The following is a 13,015-nucleotide window of genomic DNA, read 5'->3' on the forward strand; positions in this document are numbered from 1 at the left end:
ATACATTGCAATGCGTAGGAGAATATACATCAGCAATATTCATCATCTCTGTTGGCCATGAAATCAGCCACCATTTGAAACATTCATAGACAAAAGTAATGAAGTCGTCTGTGGCTATGCATATCTGACCTTTCTCTGAAACCTTTAACTGCAGACCTGCTTAACAGATAAGACCTGATTATCAGTGCACAAAGAACCATTTATAACCATTTCTGTGACTCCACCATCCAAGTGCTTGTGATCTATGAACCAAACTAAATTTACTATAGTCAGTACGTCTCAATGCCAAGGGAAAATAAAGTGAACAAATGTTTGAGTAGTAATTATTTAGGCTGATCTAGAATCAGCGCAAAGTAAGGCAGCACTAGCAGCACGGGCTCTGATTGAAACCAAGTGCCTTGGCAAAAAAAAATTGACTGTTTCTTTTGCATTGAAAAGTATCGGTTCTGGCACCATTTCAGGTGCCAGAACCGGCACCTGAAATGCCCAGTACGTACAAGAAAATGTGGATAGGATTCATATCCGCACGAGATACTGTATTTCAAAATCGAATGGGTGGATTGCCATGAAACTCATGCATTAGTGCAGTGCATGCATGTTCCCTGGAGGATGACCACTGCTGTTATTGGTGTCCCAACAGCCTTTCCTCTAGAGCCACCCTTAGGTAAAAATAATTCCAATTGCACACATAATCACCCTCAGTCTTATTCATTTATTTCCCACAGGAGCACGTTTACAGAGTCGATCATAAGTGTATGCCACAAAGCCTCTGCCAGCTCTTAAATATACATAGCCACTGATGTTTCCATTGAGTTTTCCTACCCATATCACCTCGTGTGGCATTTGGGCTGTATTTAACAACAACTAGAGGCGGAATCTACGGTACATGCCGGTTATAACAGCACTGACTGAAATATAGCTTTTGTTGCCCCAGGGAAAAGGCTGAACTCAGTTAAGGGTGATGGATTTCTAAGATGCACCACATTTTTCTTTGTCGATATGTTGCGGTGTAGCAAAAGTTGTCTTTATGAACGGGAATGTGGAGTTCAGCTGGCCTATTAGCTTGGTCTCTTTCTCCCTGGAAAGGGCAACAGTGTGTGTGAATAATAGTGATTTAACGTGGCATAGCCTTACACACACACACAAAAAAAGAGCAAAAAAACTAAACGAGTCCGGGAGAAATGTTTCCTCTTTAGGAGAAAAGGTGGCCTTGGAAGCACTGAATAGCCCTATAGAATGAAGGTTTGTTTGGCTGATATTAGACACCCGGCATGCCCCCTTTGGCTCTGGAGAAAGGGCTGTTTAATAAATGGAACCATTACTGTGATTAAGAGTGAAATGAGGCTGTTTACAGGCCACTGCTTCCCTTTTGACGGCCGTGTCCACTGAGCACCACTAAACACGAAATGATATTGTACACAGACGGTAGACAGTTATCTGTCATCTCCCCTCCCTCTCTCATATAATCTATCAGTGTTTGGCAAGTAGCTTGCCAAACACTGATAGATTATGTACAACTGCTAATCACATGCTGTGCATTGTTTGGTGTTTGTATATACATGTAACTAACTGCTATCTGTCAACTCCCCTCCCTCTCCCCCCCCCCCCCCCTCCTCCTCGCTTTAACGACTGTGAGTTGACAGCCAGCTTATAGTTTACAGAGTGGACCTCTCAGTTTGACTAGGTATATTTACTGTATAAGGCAACTCTCCCACCGGCATCGGCAAACAAAGGAGGAAATTCATTTTCTTTTCCCCTTTGAAGTTGTCGCAGAGCTCTGAATCTGTCTTGAGAGATTACTGCCAAGATAACTTCAGAACGTACAGGCAGATTTGAATGAAACATGGAGGGAATGATGAGGTCACAACAGCAGAAGTACTGTAGAACAAGACACAGGTGACAGCGGGCGCAAGGGGGGGCCTATTGGGGCCGGGCACCTAGGCTCTAATGTAGCCTGACAGTGCAACGCGGATTTGAGTCCCGTTACCGGTCGATCTTTACTGCATGTCTCTCCCCATCTCTCTCTCCCTGTTTCCTGTCCATCTCCACTTTCCACTATAAAGGAAGAAAAGCCCCCCCAAAAAAGGGGGGGGAATTGAAAAGGAAAACACTAAAAACTAATATATAATTATTATTTTTTTAATTCAAAATCAATTCATAAATTAGTTTGCCAGTTTAACCATTTTCAACCCGGTGTCTCTATTTCTCCTCTTATGGCTGTTTGGAGGTCCTTGGCATGGAAAGGTTTGGGAAACCCTGGAACAAGAGATGTCGGTCTGGGCAAGGTTTGCACCGGCAGGGCATTTGTTGTAAATTTTGACTCCTGTGTTCCAGGTGAGCGGCCCTTCAAGTGTCTTCAGTGCGACAAGGCCTTCAACCAGAAGAGTGCCCTGCAAGTGCACATTGTCAAACACACGGGCAAGAAGCCCTTCAAGTGTGAGGTGTGCAGCATCAGATTCACACAGAAGAGCAACATGAAGCACCACATGAAGCGCTCGCACGGCTACGGTAAGGAGCACATCAGCACCGACCATGCACGCGCGCGCGCACACACACACGCACACGCACACGCACACGCACACACACTGACTAAATGACATCAGATGGACATTTAGCCCATTAGAACCGGGAAAGCATGTTTGTCATTTTCAATTTTAGCGTTGGCTATTCAAAAATAGCAGATATACAAGCTCACAGAAGTAAATAGCTTGTACATCTGCTATTAAAAAAAAGAAAGAAGAATTTTTTATTCTTTTTTACACAAATCTTCTGTTCTGTGCGCCCAGGGGGGGCGGGGGGGGGGGGGTTATTTAAGCTCACATCAGTCTCTGTTCTTCTTTCTGCTGTGTATGTGTCCTTGGTTTGTTGTTATGCGCCCGTTTGCTCCCAACGCCACCCCAGCACCACCAGTGGTCTCTGCTATTAGTTCTGTTCCCCACGGGGGGTTGTTTATCTCCCTGCTCTCTTAACGGTTAATGATGGTTCTGTAAATGTGTTAGTTGCAGGGAGAACATGTAGCATGTAGCAGAGCCTGAACGCCAAGATAAAATATTATATTGACACTTGAATCCACATTCTATAATATAATATTGGTTCAACCTATACTTCCACTCAAATGCTTTTTGAACTACCATGCATGTCTTGCTTCATCGCTCTCCGCGTCCAGCGTTTCATGGCAGAGCGCTCTGGGCTCCTCAAGCAGAAAACCTTTTGACTTTCGTCTTGGGAGAGGAGCGCCTCTTATCAATGTTCTTTCCCTGTGCAGAGAGTTCGAGAGACACGTAAACAATCATTGAGCAGAGGCTTCTAGCTCAGTGCACGTGTGGTACTTCTGGACATCCAAAGCACCCACTCACTCAAAGCATACTCACTGAAGCCTCACTTCACTGGCTCCCTGTCAACTTTAGGATTTATCTCAAGGTTCTTTTATTTGTCTTTAAATCTTTAAACAGACTATCTCCGCTGTACCTCGCTGAGCTCCTAGAACCATGCACCGCAGCCAGGGCTCTGAGGTCTGCCGATAAGTCGATTCTGGTCGTTGTCTAGCAAAAAGAACACGGGTGGCCGCAGCCTTAGCGGCTGTCGACCCCAGACTCTGTAACGACTTGCCTCTCCCCATCCGAACTTTTAAGACCTTTTTATTACCAAAATGGCCAAGCTGTGAAAATAAAGTGTAAGAAAGAAGCAAACATTGTGAAAATAGACAATCTCACAATGCCTCGCAGTGCGAGGCGTTGTGAGCTTGTAAGTTCGGCTAGTTTCACAATATTTATCTGTGGAAACCCAAGTCAAACTAAAAGTTATGCCTACAATTCCAAGTGCTTGTCAGGGTGAGGGGCCCCCGGTTCAAATATGATTATTTTGTCCCCATTATGACCACAGATATGATTTTTCATTTCAGCTGGTCTTTAAAATAAGTTATAAATAACGTTTTGGTCTCGCTCTCTTTTGCTCTCCCCTCATGGCTCCCCAAGGCACATAGATGTTTCTGTATGAGATGGACTTTTTTTATTTCTGAGGCATAGCTCATCTATGATTGATCTGCTCCTTAAGGCACGACTCTCCTTTACAACTTGGTTCTCACTGTGAACTTTGTCCTGAGGGTCTAGTACATGCGGTGTAGCTGGAGAGGGTTTGCATTATTGATCAGCGGGGTTGTACTCCTGCACACATTATCAAAGCCAGGAAGCAGTGCCAACATTGTGGACATTCATCCATGTGGTTTTCCTTGACTTCTGATGAATCAATTAAAATGCATCTGTGTCATTTTTTAAGATTTCTTTAGGCTATTCAAAAATAGCAGATCTACAAGCTCATAGCGCGGTACCGAGTGCTGTGCTATGAGCTTGTAGAAATTTTGAAAATGTGTGCAAATCTTTATTCTACAAATGTCTTCTAAATCCTAACAGTTTTTTGAAAAAACGTATGTTGCTATAATATCAGTGGTGCTTCAACTTTTCTTGGTCAAGGACCCCCAAAGCGATATGTATTTGGCCGCGGACCCCCATCTCAAAATATGTTGTTCCAGGGACCCCCAGAAGTTAAAGAAATTTGCTTTAAAAAATGTTTTACTATAATTTGCCCAGGGTCCGCAGAGAGTTGTTCCGCGGTCCGGTCATGGTCCGCCTGTTGAGTACCCCTGGTATATGGGATAAATAAGTGGAATTGGAAGTGGTTGAAACAAACAAAAACTGGAACTGGAACACAAGCTGATCAATTATCTTTGTTGTGTTCTCTCTCCTGATGGGAGGAATTTATAACTGGAAATGTATTCTCTGTTTACTAAAGAGCTGGAGAGACCTGTTACTTAGCAAACACTGAGTCAGTAGCAATAATTATTAGCATATAGAGCGTCAACTTTTTTAACAATACAACTTTTGTTTAAACTAGGGCTGTCAAACGATTAAAACGTTAATCAGATGGATCACAGATTAATAATAATTTAGTCATGATTAATCGCCATTCTCTGTTCAATTTAGTGGGAACGGAAAGATAAATGACTCTGTCTCTCTCTCTCCGTCTCTCTCTCTCTTTGTCTCTCTCTCTCTCTCTCTCTCACCCCATTGTGCTACAACAGTGGTTTCCTAAACTTTTTAGCTTGAGTCCCAAAAGAGATATCCGACGTTTGCCCGGGATCGCATCGCGACACGTTTTGAGCTTGTAGATCTGCTATTTTCACTAGGCTACTCCTTAAAATTTCTTTAATTTTTTTCATATATGAAGTTCTCTTGAAAAATGGCAAAAAGATAACACAAAAAGCCCTAAGGGCTTGTTTCCATTGTGGTCCTATGTATTCAATTCATAATCAGTCAAATCTGTAGCATACAGTACAGCAATGGAAGGCGTCACACAGAGTCAGTAAACGAGGGTTTTGTACATTACATAGAACACCATCATTTACTGCATATTATATGCAAACCAAATATATGTCAGGCCGTAGCAACGGAGAGAGAAACAGTACTCAATCTGCATCAGCTGCAAGTGCAACATATTGTATTGTGTGGGCTGTACACACACACACACACACACACACACACACACACACACACACACACACACACACACACACACACACACACACACACACACACACACACACACACACACACACACACACACACACACACACACACACACACACACACACACACACTCTCTCGCACGCACGTACGCACACCATCTTACCCGTTTCATAAAAACAATCCCCTAGGCATATTTTTCCCCATTATTCTTACACACACACACACACACACACACACACACACACTCTCTCGCACTCACCATCTTACCCGTTCCATAAAAACAATCCCCTTACACAAACACATTCACTTAAATACACACACGGCACATTTTTCATTTCATCCGACATCCCTTCCAGGTTGGCAGGTCTGTGTTGACGTGGAGTTGTAGAGAGATGCTGACAGCTCTATTCTACCTGTGTCTGTTGGAGACGAGTTCCAAAACTCATTATCCACTCCATCTTCCCCTGCTGGGTCTGTCTGGATGTTTAATCCATTAAGACCGGGAACGCATCTGTGTCATTTTAAGATATCTTTGGCTGTTCAGAAATAGCAGATCTGCAAGCTCATAGCACAGCACCAAGTGCCGCGCTATGAGCTTGTAGATAGGAACATTTCCAATCTGTGCTTCTGGGGGGGTCCCTGGAACGACATGTTTTGAGATGGGGAGTCCGCGGCCAAACGCATTTTGGGGGTCCTTGACATGGAAAAGTTGGAGCACCACTTTTGTTTTGTCCCAGGGACCCCCATGAAGCAAAGATTTGAGTTACAAATATTCGTTTTAAAATATATTCAAAGATTTGCATACATTTTGAAGATTTTTCAAAAATAGCAGATACAAGCTACAAGCTCGTAGCGCGGCAATGAGCTTGTATATCTGCTATTTTTGAATAGCCAATGACACAGATGCGTTCCCGGATTGAATGGGTTAAAAGCGTTACTCTATACCTTCACTAGATTCCACTGAGTTTTGGACCGGCACCGGATGCACTCTCCTCCTTCAGTGCAGTCTCTCTCTAGTCTAAAGAATGCTAATTGTACCTAACCTCACGCTAACCTAAACGTTTTTCGTAACGCTCGGGAAGTCGGAATAATGGGCCCATTTTGTCTAATGGGACATCCGCCTCCGGAGTCTCGTCCTCACACTTTACAACTCCATGGTGTAGTTTACTTTGGCTTTGAAAGGATTAGTTACTTTGCTACTTTACTTTCGTTCTTCATTGATTTTTATTTGCATTTGTTACATTCTGTTCTTCGTTCATTTGCATTTGCAGTAGACAGAACAAAGCCACGTAGTCTTTAGGATACAATTTATTTTAGGGTAGACAATCGGAATCTTGCCAACTCTAGGGTGAATTTTCTTATTGACTTTCTTTTATGAAGATACTAGTTTAAGGCAGTTTCTAAAATGCATAGTTCCAGTCCCTGATGCCGATTGAGTCCCGTGCTAAAATATTGAACACGTTTAGGACCGCATGTATCAGTCTCACTCTGCCAATGGCAGTATTCACAGGCATGGTAAATTCCATGGATATATTACCGTTAGGATTTAGTTTTTCATACGGAAAGGTAATAGGACCGCTCCTTTTCATCCTGTGTATGTACAATGTTTTACAAATCACACTTTAAACAAGGCAGACATGGTGGCATGTATCATTTGCATAGCAAATTATTGGTTTGTGATGGCTGTCGCAGAGACTCATTTCTTTGTTGGAATTAGTCTATGATTTTTATGTTAGCTCCAAAAACGATCACCATCACTCATTGAAATTTCGTTTAGGATGTCCCATTTATTGATAACCCAGCACTAGTTCAAGACACTGATGTTTTCGGCCCACAACCTTCATAAACGCGATTAAATTAAATCATTAATCACGTTGCGAAGGCCGTGGGCCGAAACGTCCTTGTCTTGAACTGCTGCTGTGTTATCAATAAATAAGAGATCCTAAAAGGAATTCAAGTGAGTGTTGGTGATCTGTTTTTGAGCTAGTGTTTTGTGTCAGAGTCGTGCACCCCCGACACGTGTGAACTGAACTATTTAACTGCACAAGTGCTCGTATTCTCTTTTTCCAAGTTATGATTTTTATGTTGCCATGTTTGGTAATAGTTCAGGTGATGCACGCACACATCCAAGAATTGCGACGGGTGCTGGACAAAAAGTAGCACATGAGGTGGAGAGAAAAGTCTGCACACCGTTCTTAGATGCTCCTATAAATGTATTAATCCATTAAGACCGGGAAAGCATCTGTCATTTTTTATTTTAACCACTTTAACCATTATCTTATACTTTGGCTATTAAAGCAAACATTTGTAACTCAAATCTTTGCTGCTGAGGATTCTACAAAATGTCTTCTAAAACAGTTTTTTATTTTTATTTATTTATGTTGCAATAATATCAGTGGTTCTCAAACTTTTTCATGTCAAGGGCTAATATATATACTTCAAATCAGGCCTCATTAAAAGTGAATGAACATAATTCTCACCCACACACACACACCTCCTAATATTTCTATTGTTGCATCTGTCGTCTCCAGCAACATTAATCATGATGGGCTAATCAATTCACCAAATTGTGGTCACACTTGCAGAAACACGCTGAGGAACAATAATTAATGTTCCGCTCTCAATGTGTCAAAAAAAGAACTAAAACTAAAAAGAAACCCCATAAAAATGGGTTTGAATTAGCCTCATAAATCCCACTTATGCACCCTCACTTCAAAAACAAGCAATAGATAAAAAATGTCTTCATATGTTTTGACAAATGTTGGGCATATAAACATAGTTTGAGGTCGTTGGCACGAGGCTATTGGAATTGATTTTACACGAAGGATAACGCATAATAGCTCACACATGTTTCATCCCACATGCGAGTGCCCAACACCAGACAGATTTGTGCGTACCTAATGAATGAATCACGGTGGGAATAACAATGATGAATCAGACTATATGCTTGGGGAAACACTCATATTTGCACTTTAGTATGAAATCGGAGCATACGCCCGCGTCGTGAATGAGGCCCAATGTGTATTTTTCAAATTCAACTTTACTTGCGGGGACAGACCTGGAAAGCATGTGTCACTTTAGATTTCTTTGGCTATTCAAAAATGGCAGATATACAAGCTCATAGCCGCGCTATGAGCTTGTAGATCTGCTATTTTTGAAAAATCTTGAAAAATCTTTTTTTTAGATTTTTTTTCAAAAAACATTTTTAAGAATCGCCTCAGCTCTTAATGGGTTAAGGCCCTCACAAGTATTGTAATACCGACACACACACGCACACACACACGCACACACACACACACACACACACACACACACACACACACACACACACACACACACACACACACACACACACACACACACACACACACACACGCACACCAGCACTGGCTAATTGACTCCAGAGCTTGTCCACAGACATGCAGAGATATTGACCCCTCATGTCAGTGGCCACTCTCATTGTCTTCACATGGCCGCTGGGTAATAAGCTGCTTGTTAAAATTGGAGTACACGTCAATTTTGTGCTCGGAACATTTGCAAGTCAAGTGTTAATCTTTCAGCCCGGCTATGGCTGGTGATCACAGCTACAGTTAGGTTAGGGGATGTCTGTTGCAAGAAATTAATCCTCCAGTATTAAGTATTAAATAGTTGCCTTCAGAGCTGTCAAATAACTGGCTCAAAACATCTGAACCAGACGATTCCCCCTGAACATTTTACTCAACAACATAAATAATGGAAGTGAAGAACGATTCTAATGCATAACCATCTGTTTTTCACTTTAGAGGACAGCAACACGATGATGAGTACATTTTGCGATGTTCACGGAGCTCAATGAGATCTGCTGGGGCTGCTATTAAATGAATATTTCTCTTTAGCAGAATGCTGACATTTTTAATATCCTCCTTTACTGAAGTGTGAGAAGTTTTGCCATCTGGACGTGGCTTTGCATCTGTAGTCGTCCACCACCATTAAAACTGCTGGCTGGACAGTTGTTAATAAGTGCCCTCGGGAGCTAGTTTGTTCTTAGTTGTACTGCTTTGTGTTGTGCTTAGATGGGGTTGTGTCTCAGTTTTGTTTTTAAAGTCTTGTTATCGATTCAGCGAAAATAGCCCAAATTACTCATGTCAAATTGTGGGTTCGCTAAAGGCAAGCAACACTGTTACAGTACTTATTTATACAACCCTTAATTAGAGTTAGTGTCTCAAAGGGCTTTGCAGGCCCACGGTTAACAAAGGGAACACATTGCACAGACTTTGGGCAACGGTAAACCCCTTGGTGAGAAAAGAAAAGGAAGAAAGAGTGGACAGGCGTGAATTAGGTGCCGAGTTGGCAACATCCAAACCGAAAAGAGGAAAGAAAAGATCAAAACTATTAATTTCCATACTAGTCAAGTGATCGTAATGGTTACCAATGAATTGTTCTTAATTTGTACCCACGGTTACATTTCAGAATGGAATTACAGCAGTCCAGTGAAAAGCAAGACCTCAGAACAAGATTGATTGAATACTTTATTAGAAGTTTGCAAAAAGAAAAGCACAGGAAAGTACAGTTCAATACAAGGTCTGTTAAGAGGATTTTAAACCCAAGAAAGCACTATGGCTTGTTTCCATTGGGGTCCTTTGTACTCAATTCATCGAAACATTTAATGACAAATATACATTACTATGCAAAACATCATATAAACAGTTAGAAAACAAAAATAAAACTATGCACAGTAAACAGTTCGAGGGGGGTGGGGGGCTTTTATAGGGGCCAGTTTCCCTTGTTTGAGACAAATCTGGGTTGAACGTGATTATTGGAGCTCCCTCTTGTGTTGTGATTGTGGACTGCATTGACGTTTGTGAAGTATTTTGACAGGTACATGGGTGTCTTTGTGGTGTAGCGTATCTTGTAGACCAGGCCCATTGCAAGTTGCTGTACTCTATCCTCTACCCTGAGCCATCTGACCCTAGCAAAGTGAGCAAGGGATAAATGAGTTGCCTGAGTACAAATTCCAGACATAAAAAAAGCAAAAAATAACCTACGAAGAAAGTCGTGACCAGTGAGTTTACACACTCAGAGCGTCGTGCCTGTCGTGACTGGTCGAGGTGCATCGTTTTGTGCCATCTTTGTTCAGTGCTGGCTGCAGGTATGACATAATTTCTGTATCATTTATCACCTCAGGGCCAAAAACCGTCTGCCGGAGCGAAGGGGCTGAGATTCACCACCTGAATTCACTGTGTAATGGACATGAACAATCTTGAGAGATAGACCTCTCCTAACATTGCAGCTGTGAGGAGTATGGAACTGATAGCTTGAGTTGAGACTCACCTATAGCCTATGCTTACTGGTCTGCCTCACTTGATGATTTGTTTGATACTTTGTGCTTTAGTAAATGTACTTAGTTACTTTACACCACTGGTCAGGGAGGGCATTCCACAGCCGAGTGACTGGAGGATGGGTGTAATGTGTAATGTGCACTCTCATCAGGACCGTAGCAGCACTGTGGTGTTCTGACTGAACTGACGCTTCTGGATGCTCTTGGGGATTCCAACGAGTAGTGCGTTTGCAGCATAGTCTAGCCTTGAGGAGTCAAAGGCGTGAACACTGTTTTGGCATCTGGCCAGGGTCTGTTCTCATGTGTACTTTGGCACATGGTTCGTGTACAGAAAGTAAAGTAGGGTAGAGAGAACACAACCTTGAAGGGAGGAATATAATTTAACTTTAACATTCAACCCTTTACTTTAACTTTTACTTAAGTTTTACTTAAGTTATGTTTAATAGTAGGGAAATTATTGATGAAATCATGAATCGATTGTTGATTCACCTTATCGATCGTCGTTTAATTGATAAGTGGTGATTTTCCTGAGAACCTGACAAAAATAGAACCGAGATAAAAGTAAAACACAATGAATTGACTCACAAACTAGGAGTCAATCACGATGACAGGGGAGACAAACCACTGACATGGACATTGCATCAAAACATAATGACGTTTCTCTTCATACTTTAAGTCACATGTCCTCGGTTTGCCCTCCAACTTCTCACTGCTGATGCAGTTGCTTGAGCACTTTCTGCTGTTCTAGCTATTGACTCCCAAGAAAGTTACTGGAGAAGACAATCTGGGCGCCTTTCTTTCTCCAACTCTCTGTCTTGATCATTTAACAAAATATATATATATATATATATAAGTACATAAATAGAAACTGCTTTCCCATGTTTAGCAGAAGGAAAAAAAACTTGCTGAAACTATTTTTCTTCCTGTCTTGGGAGTACGGTGATATAATGCTGGTGTTGGCACCCGTAAGCCCCTAGAGATGCTGCCTATATCTCACTCTGCTCTCAGATGTACTACCGGTGATACCGACAGTACCCATCAATCATTGTAACCTCTGCCAAAAGGTTTGCTAGCCCTCTCTCTCTCTCTCTCTGTGAGACGAGATCAACATTGGCATAATGTTTGTTCATAAAGAGCTCCAAAACAAACTACCAACCTGCCTACTTTACTTCATTATTAGACCTCAATGTAAACCTCCGGCTCCAAACTCGGAAAGACTGCTTTTAGTTTTTGTGCCCCACACTCGTGTGATTATCTGCAGTGCACTTCAAATATTGCCATCCCGATGTCATCAGGACATTTTAGAAAAACACGTAGAAATCGTAATGTTTTTCATTTTAATTGTTTTAACTAGGAATAATTGTTTTCTGATCAATATTGGTGTTTGTGTTTCTTTCTGATTCACATTAGTTCTTTGTTTTGTTTAAACGTTTTCTATTTTGTTGTGTGGTCTGTGGATCTGCCTGTTGTAATCTAGGCATCATTGAAAATGACGCCCATCAGTGTATTCCTGAGTTAATAAATGAAGGTTGAATGAATGAATCACACTGACAAGGGAGACGATACACATACCGATACCCAGGGGGCAGACTAGAGCAATATTAAGCAGCTGTAATTAACATTACATTACATTACATTACAGTCATTTAGCAGACGCTTTTATCCAAAGCGACTTACAATAAGTGCATTCAACATAGGTAGGGAACGAAAACTACTAATCACCAGAGGTTTTATTGATCAACCCTGGCTGGGTCACTTGGGCGAGGGTGTATGTTGTATGTTGCGAGACCCGAAACACCCTATGACCCCAGGCTACAACACTGATGATGCGTCCCAGTTGCATCCATGTGATGTATTTCTTTATTAGTTATTCTACTTATAGTGGCTCATAGGAATTTATAGACTACGTGACAACCAGGAATAGTTTGGTGACCACAGGAGAGACTGTTGACAGCCGGAATGTAGACGGTATCCCGGGAGCAGTATGGGTTAGCGCCCCATGCTGTGTCTTCCGTGAGGAAGAAGCCCAACAAACCCGCGGTGAGGCCTTTAGGAGGGCCATTCCATTCCAGCGTACCGCAAGCGGAGCTAATACCATTAGACGGCCCAATCTAGTGGTATCGGCCCAAGGAACCATCACGCCAGGAGGAAATGTTTGGATCGGGATGGTGCAGAG

The 13,015-nt window shown here is 42.1% G+C and overlaps 1 protein-coding gene across 1 annotated transcript in view; it reads left to right on the plus strand.

Annotated features, from left to right (window-relative positions):
- Positions 1–13,015, plus strand: part of znf236 (zinc finger protein 236) — a 122,813-nt gene that overhangs the window by 106,030 nt on the left and 3,768 nt on the right. Inside the window, exon 29 of the mRNA XM_084052943.1 lies at positions 2,335–2,508. Coding sequence (XP_083909069.1) covers positions 2,335–2,508 — 174 coding nt within the window. The remainder of the gene's footprint in view (positions 1–2,334; positions 2,509–13,015) is intronic.

This window comes from Gymnoscopelus microlampas (genome assembly GCF_963454915.1).
Source record: "Gymnoscopelus microlampas genome assembly, chromosome: 3".
In the NCBI taxonomy this organism is placed as follows: domain Eukaryota; kingdom Metazoa; phylum Chordata; class Actinopteri; order Myctophiformes; family Myctophidae; genus Gymnoscopelus; species Gymnoscopelus microlampas.